Source organism: Pleurodeles waltl, chromosome 7, assembly GCF_031143425.1.
Source record: "Pleurodeles waltl isolate 20211129_DDA chromosome 7, aPleWal1.hap1.20221129, whole genome shotgun sequence".
Taxonomy (NCBI): domain Eukaryota; kingdom Metazoa; phylum Chordata; class Amphibia; order Caudata; family Salamandridae; genus Pleurodeles; species Pleurodeles waltl.
In genome coordinates, this window is record NC_090446.1 from 43,946,031 (window position 1) to 43,963,608 (window position 17,578).

The 17,578-nt window shown below is 37.6% G+C and overlaps 1 protein-coding gene across 1 annotated transcript in view; it reads right to left on the reverse strand.

Annotated features, from left to right (window-relative positions):
- The window catches only part of LOC138303592 (DBH-like monooxygenase protein 2), a 113,310-nt gene that overhangs the window by 75,584 nt on the left and 20,148 nt on the right, over window positions 1-17,578 (reverse strand). Inside the window, exons 2-3 of the mRNA XM_069242865.1 lie at window positions 13,687-13,833; window positions 13,088-13,249 (exon numbers count right to left, since the gene is read on the reverse strand). Coding sequence (XP_069098966.1) covers window positions 13,088-13,249; window positions 13,687-13,833 — 309 coding nt within the window. The remainder of the gene's footprint in view (window positions 1-13,087; window positions 13,250-13,686; window positions 13,834-17,578) is intronic.

The window sequence follows — 17,578 nt, forward strand, 5'->3', positions numbered from 1 at the left end:
AACTTGGCCATTAAACCTATCCATCCATCCATCTGTCCATCCATCCACATTTCCACCTGTCCATCTCTCCATCCACCCTTTCACTCGTCCATCCATCTTTTCGGTCATTCATCCATCTTTTTGCTCATTCATCTGCCCTTTCACTCAATCCATCAATTCTTCCAACCATCCGTCCTTCCATCCATCCATTATCCATCCATCCACCCATTCACCCATCCTCCTTTTCACTCATCCATCCATCAACTCACTCAGCCATGCATCCATTCGCTAATGCATCCACCCATCAATCCACTCACCCATCCAGTCATTTATCTTTTCACTCATCCATCCATTCTTTCACTCACTCATTCATCCAGACTTTCACTCAACCTTACTTTTACTCCTCCATCCAAATATTCATTCTTTCAGCCATATTTTAGCCATCCTTCTTTTTACCTCCTTTCATTCATCGATCCATTCTTTCACTCATCCATCTTTTTCTCCTCCATCCGTCCTTTCACTCATTCATTCATCTTTTTTGCTCATTCATACATCCTTGAACTCCATCCATCTGCCTATTCTCCCTTTTACTCATCCCATCCATCCTTTCACTCATGCATACATCCTTTCTCTCACTGTCATCTATCTTTTCACTCACATCCATCCATCCTTCCTATCACTCATTTGTTTGACAAAGTGCAGACAGAAGAGGCTCATCAAGAACTTCACCCCCACAGTCGCTGCTAAAGTTGGGGGTTCATGACACTCCAGCATCCATCCATCCATTCAGCCAGCCAGCCATCAATCCATCCACTCACTCATGCATTCATACTTTCTCTCATCATCTATTCACCCTTTCACTCATTTATCCACCCACCATTTCATCCATTCATCCACCCCTTTTCATTCATCCATACATTCTTTCACTTATTCCTTCATCCACCAGTTTATCCATCCATCCATCCAATTTGATTTCCCTATCCATTCTTTCACTCATCCATCCTTATATCCATCCTTTCACTCATTCACTCATTCATATACCTATGCACCCTTTCACTCACCCATCCATCCACCTTTTCACTTACACACCTGTCAATCTATCCACACTTTCACTCATTCACGCACCCACTCACCCTTTCACTTTATTTATGAGCCTTTGTCTGCCAAATTGCAGACAGAAGAGGCCCACCAAGAACTCAACCCCCACTGCAGCTGCTAAAGCTGGTGTTCACGACACCCCTGCCTGCACCTGCTGTGGACCGCAGGGGAGTGTAGCCTTCTCATCCTCAGTTCCAGCTCCAGGATGTGGTGTTGGGAGTTTTTTCCATCACATACTAAAGTCAACGATATATAGTTATCTCAACTTGTGATTACTGTAGGAGATACAATATGAACTGCATAACACATTATGAAAAATAAAGATGCAAAATATGATCTTTGGCTTAAGGGATGGATGGGGAATGTTTCAGCAGCAATATTACGCTTTGTCTGGTCACCAAACATATCTGATTTCTAGTTTACCGCAGACACCAAAAATACTTGCACTGCTTCTATTACTACTATACACCAAAAATACTTGTGCTGCTTCTACTACTACTATACACCAAAAATACCTGTGCTGCTTCTATTACTACTATACTCAAAAAATACTTGCGCTGCTTCTATTACTACTATACACCAGAAATACTTGTGCTGCTTCTATTACTACATACACCACAAATACTTGCGCTGCTTCTATTACTACTATGAGGCAAAAATACTTGCGCTGCTTCTATTACTATTATACAACAAAAATACTTGTGCTGCTTCTATTACTACTATACGCCAAAAACAATTACGCTGCTTCTATTACTATTATTTGCCAGAAATACTTGTGCTGCTTCTATTACTATTATACACCAAAAATACTTGCGCTGCTTTTATTACTACTATACACCAAAAATAAATGTGCTGCTTCTATTACTATTATATGCCCAAAATACTTGCGCTGCTTCTATTATTATTATACAACAAAAATACTTGTGCTGCTTCTATTACTACTATACGCCAAAAACAATTGCGCTGCTTCTATTACTATTATTTGCCAGAAATACTTGTGCTGCTTCTATTACTACTATACGCCAAAAACAATTGCGCTGCTTCTATTACTATTATTTGCCAGAAATACTTGCGCTGCTTCTATTATTATTATACAAAAAAAATACTTGTGCTGCTTTTATTAGTACTATACGCAAAAAATAACTGTGCTGCTTCTATTACTATTATATGCCAAAAATACTTGTGCTGCTTCTATTACTAATATACGCCCAAAATACCTGCCCTGCTTCTATTACTACTATACAATAGAAATACTTGTGCTGCTTCTATTACTATTATACGCAAAAAATACTTGCGCTGCTTCTATTACTATTATACACCAAAAATACTTGCGCTTTCTATTACTATTATACGTCAAAAATACAGTACTTGCACTGCTTCTATCACTACTTTAAGGCAAAAATACTTGTGCTGCTTCTATTACTATTATACGCCAAAGGTACTAGCGCTGCTTCTATTATTATTATATACCAAAAATACTTGCGCTGCTTCTACTACTACTATACACCAGAAATACTTGTGCTGCTTTTATTACTACCATACATCACAAATACTTGCCCTGCTTCTATTACTACCATACACCACAAATACTTGCGCTGCTTCTATTACTATTATACGCCAAAACACTTGCGCTGCTTCCTTTACTATTATACTCCAAAAGTACTTGCGCTGCTTCTATTACTATTATACACCAAAAATACTTGTGCTGCTTCTTTTACAACTATACGCCAAAAACAACTGTGCAGCTTCTATTACTACTATACACCAGGAATAGTTGTGCTGCTTCTATTAATATTATACACCAAAAATGCTTGCGCTGCTTCTATTACTACTATACACCAAAAATACTTGCGCTGCTTCTATTACTATTATACGTCAAAAATACTTGCGCAGCTTCTATTACTACTGTAAGGCAAAAATACTTGCACTGCTTCTATTACTATTATAAACCAAAAATACTTGCGCTGCTTATATTACTGCTATGAGCCAAAAACAATTGCGCTGCTTCTATTTCTATTATGTGCCAGAAATACTTGCACTGCTTCTATTACTATTATACACCAAAAATACTTGCGCTGCTTTTATTACTACTATTCACCAAAAATAATTGTGCCGCTTCTATTACTAATATACGCCCAAAATACCTGCCCTGCTTCTATTACTACTATACAATAGAAATACTTGTGCTGCTTCTATTACTATTATACGCCAAAAATACTTGCGCTGCTTCTATTACTATTATACACCAAAAATACTTGCGCTGCTTCTATTACTATTATACGTCAAAAATACTTGCACTGCTTCTATTACTACTATAAGGCAAAAATACTTGCGCTGCTTATATTACTGCTATGAGCCAAAAACAATTGCGCTGCTTCTATTTCTATTATATGCCAGAAATACTTGCACTGCTTCTATTACTATTATACACCAAAAATACTTGCGCTGCTTTTATTACTACTATTCACCAAAAATAATTGTGCTGCTTCTATTACTATTATACGCCCAAAATACCTGCCCTGCTTCTATTACTACTATACAATAGAAATACTTGTGCTGCTTCTATTACTATTATACGCCAAAAATACTTGCGCTGCTTCTATTACTATTATACACCAAAAATACTTGCGCTGCTTCTTTTACTATTATACGTCAAAAAAACTTGCGCTGCTTCTATTACTACTATACGCCAAAAACAATTGCTCTGCTTCTATTACTATTATATGCCAGAAATAATTGTGCTGCTTCTATTACTATTATACACCCAAAATACTTGCGCTGCTTCTATTACTACTATATGCCAAAAACAATTGCGCTGCTTCTAATACTACTAAACACCAGAAATAATTGTGCTGCTTCTACTACTACTATACACCAGAAATACTTGTGCTGCTTTTATTACTACCATACACCACAAATACTTGCCCTGCTTCTATTACTACCATACGCCACAAATACTTGCGCTGCTTCTATTACTATTATATGCCAAAAATACTTGCGCTGCTTCCTTTACTATTATACGCCAAAAGTACTTGCGCTGCTTCTATTACTATTATACACCAAAAATACTTGTGCTGCTTCTTTTACTGCTATACGCCAAAAACAATTGTGCAGCTTCTATTACTACTATACACCAGAAATAGTTGTGCTGCTTCTATTAATATTATACACCAAAAATGCTTGCGCTGCTTCTATTACTACTATACACCAAAAATACTTGCGCTGCTTCTATTACTATTATACGTCAAAAATACTTGCGCAGCTTCTATTACTACTGTAAGGCAAAAATACTTGCACTGCTTCTATTACTATTATAAACCAAAAATACTTGCGCTGCTTATATTACTGCTATGAGCCAAAAACAATTGCGCTGCTTCTATTTCTATTATATGCCAGAAATACTTGCACTGCTTCTATTAATATTATACACCAAAAATACTTGCGCTGCTTTTATTACTACTATTCACCAAAAATAATTGTGCTGCTTCTATTACTATTATAGGTCCAAAATACCTGCCCTGCTTCTATTACTACTATACAATAGAAATACCTGTGCTGCTTCTATTACTATTATACGCCAAAAATACTTGCGCTGCTTCTATTACTATTATACACCAAAAATACTTGCGCTGCTTCTATTAATATTATACGTCAAAAATACTTGCACTGCTTCTATTACTACTATAAGGCAAAAATACTTGTGCTGCTTCTATTACTATTATACACCAAAAATACTTGTGCTGCTTCTTTTACTACTATACACCAAAAATGCTTGCGCTGCTTCTATTACTACTATACACCAAAAATACTTGCGCTGCTTCTATTACTATTATACGTCAAAAATACTTGTGCAGCTTCTATTACTACTGTAAGGCAAAAATACTTGCACTGCTTCTATTACTATTATAAACCAAAAATACTTGCGCTGCTTATATTACTGCTATGAGACAAAAACAATTGCGCTGCTTCTATTTCTATTATATGCCAGAAATACTTGCAATGCTTCTATTACTATTATACACCAAAAATACTTGCGCTGCTTTTATTACTACTATTCACCAAAAACAATTGTGCTGCTTCTATTACTATTATACGCCCAAAATACCTGCCCTGCTTCTATTACTACTATACAATAGAAATACTTGTGCTGCTTCTATTACTATTATACACCAAAAATACTTGCGCTGCTTCTTTTACTATTATACGTCAAAAATACTTGCGCTGCTTCTATTACTACTATAAGGCAATTATACTTCTGCTGCTTCTATTACTATTATATACCAAAAATACTTGCCCTGCTTCTATTACTACTATACGCCAAAAACAATTGCTCTGCTTCTATTACTATTATATGCCAGAAATAATTGTGCTGCTTCTATTACTATTATACACTCAAAATACTTGCGCTGCTTTTATTACTACTATACGACAAAAATAATTGTGCTGCTTCTATTACTATTATACGCCCAAAATACTTGCGCTGCTTCTATTACTATTATACACCAGATATACTTGTGCTGCTTTTATTAGTACGGTACGCAAAAAATAATTGTGCTGCTTCTATTACTATTATATGCCAAAAATACTTGTGCTGCTTCTATTACTATTATACACCAAAAATACTTGTGCTGCTTTTATTACTACTATACACCAAAAATAATTGTGCTGCTTCTATTACTATTATATGCCCGAAATACTTGCGCTGCTTCTATTACTACTATACGCCAAAAACAATTGCGCTGCTTCTATTACTACTATATGGCAAAAAAAAATGTGCTGCTTCTCTGACTATTATACACCAAAAATACTTGCGCTGCTTCTAGTACTATTGTACACCAAAAATACTTGTGCTGCTTCTATTACTACTATACGCCAAAAACAATTGCGCTGCTTCTGTTACTACTATATGCCAAAAATAATTGTGCTGATTCTATTTCTATTATACGCCAAAAATACTTGCGCTGCTTCTAGTACTATTGTACACCAAAAATACTTGCGCTGCTTCTATTACTACTATACGCCAAAAACAATTGCGCTGCTTCTGTTACTACTATATGGCAAAAATAATTGTGCTGCTTCTATTACTATTATACGCCCAAAATACTTGCCCTGCTTCTATTACTACTATACGCCAAAAACAATTGCTCTGCTTCTATTACTATTATATGCCAGAAATAATTGCGCTGCTTCTATTACTATTATACACCCAAAATACTTGCGCTGCTTTTATTACTACTATACGCCAAAAATAATTGTGCTGCTTCTATTACTAGTATATGCCCAAAATACTTGCACTGCTTCTATTACTATTATACACCAAAAATACTTGTGCTCCTTTTATTAGTACTATACGCAAAAAATAATTGTGATGCTTCTATTACTATTATATGCCAAAAATACTTGTGCTGCTTCTATTACTATTATACACCTAAAATACTCGTGCTGCTTTTATTACTACTATACACCCAAAATAATTGTGCTGCTTCTACTACTATTATACGCCCAAAATACTTGTGCTGCTTCTATTACTACTATACGCCAAAAACAATTGCGCTGCTTCTATTACTACTATATGGCAAAAAAAAATGTGCTGCTTCTCTGACTATTATACACCAGAAATACTTGCGCTGCTTCTATTACTACTATATGCAAAAAATAATTGTGCTGATTCTATTACTATTATACGCCAAAAATACTTGCGCTGCTTCTATTACTATTATACACCAAAAATACTTGCGCTGCTTTTATTACTACTATACGCCAAACACAATTGCGCTGCTTCTGTTACTACTATACGGCAAAAATAATTGTGCTGCTTCTATTACTATTATACGCCCAAAATACTTGCGCTGCTTCTATTACTACTATATGTCAAAAACAATTGCGCTGCTTCTATTACTACTATACGCCAAAAATACTTGCGCTGCTTCTATTACTATTATACATCAAAAATACTTGCACTGCTTTTATTACTGCTACACGCCAAAAATAATTTTGCTGCTTCTATTACTACTATACTCACAAAATACTTGTGCTGCTTCTATTACTACTATACACCAGAAATACTTGTGTTGCTTCTATTACTACCATACACCACAAATACTTGCGCTGCTTCTATTACTACTATACACCAAAAATACTTGTGCTGCTTCTATAACTACTATACACTAAAAATACTTGTGCTGCTTCTATTACTACCATACACCAAAAATACTTGCGTTTCTTCTATTACTATTATACGTCAAAAATACTTGAGCTGCTTCTATTACTACTACAAGCCAAAAATACTTGCGCTGCTTCTATTACTATTATACACCAAAAATACTGTGCTGCTTCTATTACTATTATATGCCAAAAATACTTGCGTTGCTTCTATTACTATTATACACCAAAAATACTTGCGCTGCTTTTATTACTATTATACACTGACAATACTTGCGCTGCTTCTATTACTAGTATATGCCACAAATAATTGTGCTGATTCTATTACTATTATACACCAAAAATACTTGTGCTGCTTCTATTACTATTATAAGCCAAAAGTACTTGTGCTGCTTCTATTACTACTATACGGCAAAAATAATTGTGCTGCTTCTATTGCTATTATACGCCAAACATACTTGTGCTGCTTCTATTACTACTATACGCCAAAAACAATTGCGCTGCTTTTATTACTATTATACGCCAAAAATACTTGTGCTGCTTCTATTACTGCTATACACCAAAAATACTTGCGTTTCTTCTATTACTATTATACGTCAAAAATACTTGAGCTGCTTCTATTACTACTACAAGCCAAAAATACTTGCGCTGCTTCTATTACTATTATACACCAAAAATACTTGTGCTGCTTCTATTACTATTATGTGCCAAAAATACTTGCGTTGCTTCTATTACTATTATACACCAAAAATACTTGCGCTGCTTTTATTACTATTATACACTGACAATACTTGCGCTGCTTCTATTACTAGTATATGCCACAAATAATTGTGCTGATTCTATTACTATTATACACCAAAAATACTTGTGCTGCTTCTATTACTATTATAAGCCAAAAGTACTTGCCCTGCTTCTATTACTCTTATACACCAAAAATACTTGTGCTGCTTCTATTACTATTATACGCCTTAAATACTTGCGCTGCTTCTATCACTACTACACGCAAAAAACAATTGCGCTTCTTCTATTACTACTATACGCCAAAAATACTTGCGCTGCTTCTATTACTATTAAACACCAAAAATACTTGCGCTGCTTTTATTACTACTATACGCCAAAAATAATGGTGCTGCTTCTATTACTACTATACTCAAAAAATACGTGCGCTGCTTCTATTACTACTATACATCAGAAATATTTGTGCTGCTTCTATTACTACCATACACCACAAATACTTGCGCTGCATCTCTTACTACTATATGCCAAAATTACTTGTGCTGCTTCTATTACTATTATATGCCAAAAGTAGTTGCGCTGCTTCTATTACTACTATACGCCAAAAATAATTGTGCTGCTTCTATTGCTATTATACGCCAAAAATACTTGCGCTGCTTCTATTACTACTATACGCCAAAAACAATTGTGCTGCTTCTATTACTATTATACGCCAAAAATACTTGCGCTGTTTCTATTACTAATATACACCAAAAATACTTGCGTTGCTTCTAATACTATTAAATATCAAAAATACTTGCGCTGCTTCTATTACTACTACAAGCCAAAAACACTTGCGCTGTGTCTATTACTATTATACACCAAAAATACTTGTGCTGCTTCTATTACTACTATACACCAGAAATACTTGTGCTGCTTCTATTACTACCATACACCACAAATACTTGCCCTGCTTCTATTGCTACCATACACCACAAATACTTGCACTGCTTCTATTACCATTGTACGCCAAAAATACTTGTGCTTCTTCAATTACTATTATAAGACAAAAGTACTTGCCCTGCTTCTATTACTATTATACACCAAAAATACTTGTGCTGCTTCTATCACTACTACATGCCAAAAACAATTGCGCTGCTTCTATTACTATTATAAGCCAAAAGTACTTGCCCTGCTTCTATTACTCTTATACACCAAAAATACTTGTGCTGCTTCTATTACTATTATACGCCTTAAATACTTGCGCTGCTTCTATTACTACAATACGTCAAAAACAATTGCGCTGATTCTATTACTACTATACGCCAAATATACTTGCGCTGCTTCTATTACTATTATACACCAGAAATACTTGGGCTGCTTCTATTACTACCATACACCACAAATACTTGCCCTGCTTCTATTACTACCATACACCACAAATACTTGCACTGCTTCTATTACCATTATACGCGAAAAATACTTGCGCTGCTTCTATTACTATTATAAGCCAAAAGTACTTGCCCTGCTTCTATTACTATTTTACACCAAAAATACTTGTGCTGCTTCTACCACTACTACACGCCAAAAACAATTGCGCTGCTTCTATTGCTACTATACGCCAAAAATACTTGCGCTGCTTCTATTACTATTATACACCAAAAATACTTGTGCTGCTTTTATTACTACTATACGCCAAAAATAATGGTGCTGCTTCTATTACTACTATACTCAAAAAATACGTGCGCTGCTTCTATTACTACTATACACCAGAAATATTTGTGCTGCTTCTATTACTACCATACACCACAAATACTTGCGCTGCTTCTATTACTACTATATGCCAAAATTACTTGTGCTGCTTCTATTACTATTATATGCCAAAAGTAGTTGCGCTGCTTCTATTACTACTATACGCCAAAAATAATTGTGCTGCTTCTATTGCTATTATACGCCAAAAATACTTGCGCTGCTTCTATTACTACTATACGCCAAAAACAATTGTGCTGCTTCTATTACTATTATACGCCAAAAATACTTGCGCTGTTTCTATTACTACTACAAGCCAAAAATACTTGCGCTGTGTCTATTACTATTATACACCAAAAATACTTGTGCTGCTTCTATTACTACTATACACCAGAAATACTTGTGCTGCTTCTATTACTACCATACACCACAAATACTTGCCCTGCTTCTATTGCTACCATACACCACAAATACATGCACTGCTTCTATTACCATTGTACGCCAAAAATACTTGCCCTTCTTCAATTACTATTATAAGACAAAAGTACTTGCCCTGCTTCTATTACTATTATACACCAAAAATACTTGTGCTGCTTCTATCACTACTACACGCCAAAAACAATTGCGCTGCTTCTATTACTAATATATGCCAAAAAATACTTGTGCTGCTTCTATTACTATTATACAACAAAAATACTTGTGCTGCTTCTATTACTACTATACACCAGTAATACTTGTGCTGCTTCTATTACTATTATACGCCAAAAATACTTGTGCTGCTTCTATTACTACTATACACCAAAAATACTTGCGCTGCTTCTATTACTATTATACGTCAAAAATACTTGTGCTGCTTCTATTACTACTGTAAGGCAAAAATACTTGCGCTGCTTCTTATACTATTATACACCAAAAATACTTGCACTGCTTCTATCACTACTATACGCCAAAAACAATTGCGCTGCTTCTATTACTATTATATGCCAGAAATACTTGTGCTGCTTCTATTAATATTATACACCAAAAATACTTGCGCTGCTTTTATTACTACTTTACACCAAAAATAATTGTGCTGCTTCTATTACTATTATACGCCCAAAATACTTGCGCTGCTTCTATTACTATTATACACCAAAAATACTTGTGCTGCTTTTATTAGTACTATACGCAAACAATAATTGTGCTGCTTCTATTACTATTATACGCCAAAAATACTTGTGCTGCTTCTATTACTATTATACACCAAAAATACCTGCGCTGCTTTTATTACTACTATACACCAAAAATATTTGTGCTGCTTCTATTACTATTATACCCACAAAATACTTGCGCTGCTTCTGTTACTACTATACGCCAAAAACAATTGCGCTGCTTCTATTACTACTATAGGCAAAAAACAAATGAGCTGCTTCTATTACTATTATACACCAAAAATACTTGCGCTGCTTTTATTACCACTATACGCCAAAAATAATTGTGCTGCTTCTATTACTATTATACGCCAAAAATACTTGCGTTGCTTCCATTACTATTATACACCAAAAATACTTGTGCTGCTTCTATTACTATTTTACACAGAAAATACTTGCGCTGCTTCTATTACAACTATATGCCAAAAATAATTGTGCTGATTCTATTACTATTATACGCCAAAAATACTTGCGCTGCTTCTATTACTATTATACACCAAAAATTCTTGTGCTGCTTCTATTACTAGTATACGCCAAAAACAATTACGCTGCTTCTATTACTACTACACGCCAAAAATAATTGTGCTGCTTCTATTACTATCATGCACCCAAAATACTTGCACTGCTTCTATTACTACTATACGCCAAAAACAATTGCGCTGCTTCTATTACTACTATACGCCAAGAATACTTGCGCTGCTTCTATTACTATTATACACCAAAAATACTTGAGCTGCTTTTATTACTACTATACGCAAAAAGTAATTGTGCTGCTTCTATTACTATTATATGCCAAAAATACTTGTGCTGCTTCTATTACTATTATACACCAAAAATAATTGCTCTGCTTTTAGTACTGCTATACGCCGAAACATTTTTTGCTGCTTCTATTACTATTATACGCCAAAAATACTAGTGCTGCTTCTATTACTGCTATACACCAAAAACAATTGTGCTGCTTCTATTACTACTATATGCCAAAAACAATTGCGCTGCTTCTAATACTGTTATACACCAAAATTACTTGTGCTGCTTCTATTACTATTATATGCCAAAAATACTTGTGCTGCTTTTATTACTACTATACACCGCAAATACTTTCGATGCTTCAATTACTATTATATGCAAAAAATACTTGTGCTGCTTCTATTACTATTATATAGCCCAGTGAGTAACGTTAACCACCATTTTTCTTACTCATTTGGGGGTGAAAACAGGCATTTTAAACTGTAAATCATGTCCTATTGCTGTGCTTTAGAAGCAGTGCCAAGTCGGGAGAGTTTATTCAGATGCCTTTAAAAACACAGGTTTCCATGTGCAGAGCCTAAGTGACCCCTCAGTCAAACATGGGGGCATATTTATGAGCCCCTAGCACCACAGGAGCATCACTTTTAGTGATGCTCTGGTGGCGCTATGCACCGCGACGTATTCACAAGGTAGCGTTAAGCCACTTTTTGTGGCTGAACACCACCTTGTAAATATGGCCCCTTCACAAGCAGCCTTTTGCGTGTAAGGGGCATGCAGTGGGTGTTGCTGTGGGTGTATCACAGCAGCACCCATTGCATTTTGACGCTGCCCAGATATACGAGTTTTCGTAAACCTTAGGCAGCGCCAAAATCTAACACCACCCTAGGGGTGGAGTTAACCAAGATGCAATGAGGAGGAATACTTTTATTCCTCCTCATTTTTTACTTTTTCCATGTTTGCTGCATTTTGCAGCATGCATAGAAAGAGCAAAATGCCAGACATGATTGTTTATGTGCAGGAAGGTGTCCCTTTCTGCACATAAACAATTGTTTTAAAATGACGCTTTGGCACTTCTGTGTATGCTGGCTTCTGCAGCACACACAGAAGTGCCAAATCGTCATAAATGAAGGTTTGAGTGGACGAAGGGACACCTTCCCACACATAAACAATCACACCCCTCAACGCAGACAACTTTGCACACTGGTGCAAGGATGCCTGCATTGGGGCTAGGCAGTTCAATTTAGTGCCAGCGCAGAGCACAATACAGGGGTGCACAGTATTCATTTAAATAAGGCGCATCCCTGCGTTGTGAAAATGACTGAGTAAGGCGCTGCCAATATTTGCGCACTGTCGCACTCCTTAATTTTCCAATAAATATGGGCCATAGGGCGCACAGTTTCAAATGAATACTTGGAAACAGGTTAACAATCGTTACATATGATGCTCACATTGGACATTTTTATGTCATAGGTGAAGGATGGCTCTGGATCTGGTCCTGAGACTGGTGCTTCTGACAGCAGCTGGACGGATGCCATGAAACGTTGATTGGCTCTGTGGTAGCCAATAGTGTCAGAAGTCCCATACGCAGCAATGATGCGCTGGGTGTTCGCCTACAGAGGGTAAAGGCAGAAAATGTTATTGTTGAATACTTCAACAAAATGTTCCTAGATTCTCTGATGCAAGTGGGGTTGGGGTGGATGGAGAGAATAAATGAACAATCACCCATGTTTGCACTTGGCAGGGGCATAATTTAATTGCTCCAAGTTCTCAATGACATCCTTTATAATGGTTATCTCTATTACAGTCAGTTAACATCTAGCCACTAGAAAATAGCAGCACTAAATCACCATCATGAACATTTAAATTGCCAGGATGCTGCCATCTCACCCGATGGTGGTCATCACACCTAACAACTCTGCTGGCGAACAATGATCAAAAAAGATAAGGCTGATTCTGCAAGCACAATTTGGAATGTTCATTACATCACATGTGCATGTCAGGTCTACGTCATGGGCAACCATCCCATACTCATATAATAACCACTTACTGTGACATCGACATCGAAGGGGTCACATGTTCTGAACTTGCGGCTGAACCTCATGGTTGTAAGTCCTTCATTTTCAGACAAGAACTCAAGCTTGTAGTCTTGAACAGCATCCTGCACTGGGGTAACTTCCCCAACACCATGGTAGTCCTGAAATAAAGTACAATTTGCAAATTATCCTGCAGTACAGAGATATCATGCTGTGGTTCTATGTCAATAACATGCATGCCTCTACCACGCATGCCTTTTGTGCATAGACTTTACTATGTACAGGCCTTTACCATGCATGTTCTAAGCACACATGGTGAGTATTTTAAGGTATGTGAACCCATATACGTAAATGATGGTGATGGTTTTAAGGTTTAGTTTTGGATAGTGAGGGAGGGTAGTAAGGGTCATTTTAGGGTTTAGGGATGAAGGGGTATTTAGGACTTAGGACTTAGGGGCAGGAAGGGTATTTTTTAGGGTTAATGGGTTCTTAGTGGGTTCTTAGTGGGTTCTTAGTGGTACAGGGCGGCAATGTATTTTTTGGTTTTAAGGGTGGATTGTTTTAAAGAGTGGTATTTTTGGGGCTTCGATGTGGGTAGTGATAAAGGGCGATAAGGGTACATTTAGGGTTTAATGGTGGGTAGTGGTAAAGTATGGAAAGGGTAAATTAAGGGATTGGGGTGGCTAGTGGGAAAGGGTGGTAATCGCATCTTTAGGGTTTAGGGGTGGGTAGTGATAAAGAGTAGTAAAAGTTAATAAAAAAGGGGGGTTTATATAGATTGTATATAAATTTATATTTGTTCTCTAAAGCCCCTTTTTATAATATGCATTTCTTTCTCATTCCTGTTTTTCTTACAAGTCAAAAAGGGACTATGCTGCCATATCAGCATGTTTTTGTTAAAGAATGTAAAACTGTACACATTTCACTTGTTTATGGTCACTGACCTAGGTCAGTATAGAAGTTTAAATAACTACCAGAACAAAATATATTAAACAATCGACTAGTTCATATGTAATAGCATTATTTAACCTTCATACTTTCATAAGTTTATTAATTAAATCAAATGTTTAGTTTGATATACTAAATTTGCTTGTTCACAAATAAATGTTCAAGGGGATATGTCATGAAATATTGCTCACGCTAACCCTGAACTTTCTGTCTCCCAATTTTTCACTTGCGTGAGGACCAGTATCCAGCTAGATAGTCTTCTTGCAAAATGTAATACAATATTAAAGAATGTTTGGTAGACCATTTGTTTGGATAGTTTAGATGACGGAAGCTGTCCTGCTCCTATTATGACACTGTATGGTGAATAGATGAATCAAGCAAGACGGGAGACAGAATGTTGCTAATGTGGAGATAATACATGTTATAAGATAGTGTCTCCCTAGAGTAGTTTCAGAACTTTCTTTTGAACTCTGCCATAGTCTCTGTGAAACCCTTTGCTAAGACACTTCTCAGTTTCATTCTGAGATACCCTTTTATTTCCCTATTTGAAATTATATTGCTAATAAACTTTACTGAGCTTCTTGATTGCTTTCTCATCTTTCATTCTTGAACTCCTAATGGGTTCTTAACTGATGCTTTTTCCCAAATTATGTTCCGATATCTTAGAATAGGGAATTCTTTGAATGGAAAACACTTCATGCTTTGTTCTGTATTTGATGATAATAATGACATTTTGATTAATATTTTAAATCTGATAATAAATATGAGCTACTGAGATTGTAAGAAATATTTTAAACTTAAACAGCTCTCCTCTTTGACTCCCCTAAGAACGTGATACACAAATTGATGAATATTCATGAGAAATTTATGTTTTGAATTGCAGCTTCTAATCCTATTCTTCTACCTACCAAGGCCTTTCCCTCTTGCGCCCAGCATATAGAAGGGACTTTAGGTTTCCAGTTGTGTTGGAAGGAAATACTTCTTGAGCACCTAATTTGGGATTTTTCCAAAAGTCTCTGCTCAGGCAGGTCCCAGTTGGTGTCACCGGCAAGGAATATGAACCTTTTCTGGACTTGCCCTGAGTAAGACTGAGGCCCTCATTCCGACTTTGGCGGGCGGCGGTCGCCGCCGGCCTGTCGGGAGCCGCCAGAATACCGCTGCGCGGTCAAAAGACCGCCGCGGTAATTCTGACTTTCCCGCTGGGCTGGCGGGCGGCCGCCTTCAGGCCGCCCGGCAGCCCAGCGGGAAAGAGGCTTCCACGAGGAAGCCGGCTCGGAATCGAGCCGGCGGAGTGGAGGCTGTGCGACTGGTGCAGTGGCACCCGTCGCGTATTTCACTGTCTGCCAAGCAGACAGTGAAATACTTGTAGGGGCCCTCTTACGGGGGCCCCTGCAATGCCCATACCAGTGGCATGGGCACTGCAGGGGCCCCCAGGGGCCCCGCGACCCCCCCTACCGCCAACTGATTCCCGGCGGTCGAACCGCCAGGGACTGGATGGCGGTAGGGGGGGTCGGAATCCCCTCGGCGGTGCAGCTAGCTGCGCCGCCGTGGAGGATTCAATGGGGCGGCGGTACACTGGCGGGAGACCGCCAGTGCTGCCGGTCCGACCGCGGTCTTACCGCCGCGGTCGGAATCCCCATTGGAGCACCGCCGGCCTGTCGGCGGTGCTCCCGCGGTCCTCCGCCCTGGCGGTCTTTGACCACCAGGGTCAGAATGAGGGCCTGAGACATTCTAGTCAGCAATCGGACAGCGCATGACTTAATAGGATTGTAAAGATGATAGCCCAAGACAGGAATAAATCCATGTCGCCCTTGTAAGAAAGCAGTAGAAACGTCATAATGTAGTAACAATTACTTCACTTATCCTCACACTGATACCACTATGGAATCTCTGCATGGCTTCCTTGCTTTGTTTATATTTATATTTGAAAGACAGATATAAATAGATCTGAGGGACTTATGTACGAACACTGTCTTTGCAAAAAGGTGGATGCAAAGTGCAAACTGATTTTTTATGAATCCAAGGGGATTTTGCCGCCAACCTATGCACTATGTCACATGGAGCATTCCTTAATATGACCTATCTCATCAATATTCATGAGGTAGGTCACAAATTGCAACCACTAAGTCATCATAGGGATGGTGGCCTGTTAGGGTCATAAGACCATCATGTCAGTTTTAATAAAATACATTTTTAGGGTCGAGCACGCAAGCCCTCCCTCTCTGTTGTAAGCTCTCTGTGGGCTTTTACCCACGCCCATGTCACGACCATCAGCTTGGTTGGTTCGTGGGCTTGCCTTTTAAAATATGCTAGATTTCATTAGTGAAAGACATTCATATGTCATGCCTTTTCCGGTGTCTAGCCCTCCTTGAGAGCACTGGTAAACTACTGAAAACATCAGAGGCTCCATGTTTTACGCATGGCTTCTGGACTACTTTTTATTTTTATTTCCTACACAGTGCGATCTCGATGGGCAGTAGTCAAGCGCATTGCATGACATCGACCCTATTACATGGATCATTGCACTTTTGCCGGTTACATGGATAATTGCACATTTGCTGATATGTTTGACTGCAAGCGAACTTCTGTTTCCTTTTGTGTGTCTCCTTCATGCTCATGGTGGCCATCGGCTCGCTTATGTGAAACTGTTTTACTTTTCATTTTCAGTTTATGTGGCAAGAAAAGTCCAATTAGGAGTTTATAACGCTAATAGCGCTAACTTGAGCAAATGCAAGACCCATTGCATTGCAAATGATTATATTATTTGGTGTTGGTCCTAGGGTACTCTATTGATCGTTTAAAGTACATGTAAGATACTTCAGTTGGCAATATTACCACAGAACACGTTTCGCCACTGTACACTGTTCCTCTTAAGTTAAATAAACAATAAAAAAATGGGAGTCACTGACTGGTTGGAAGTAAGGGCCAGATGTAGCAAAGGGTTTTTTCCCATTCTGT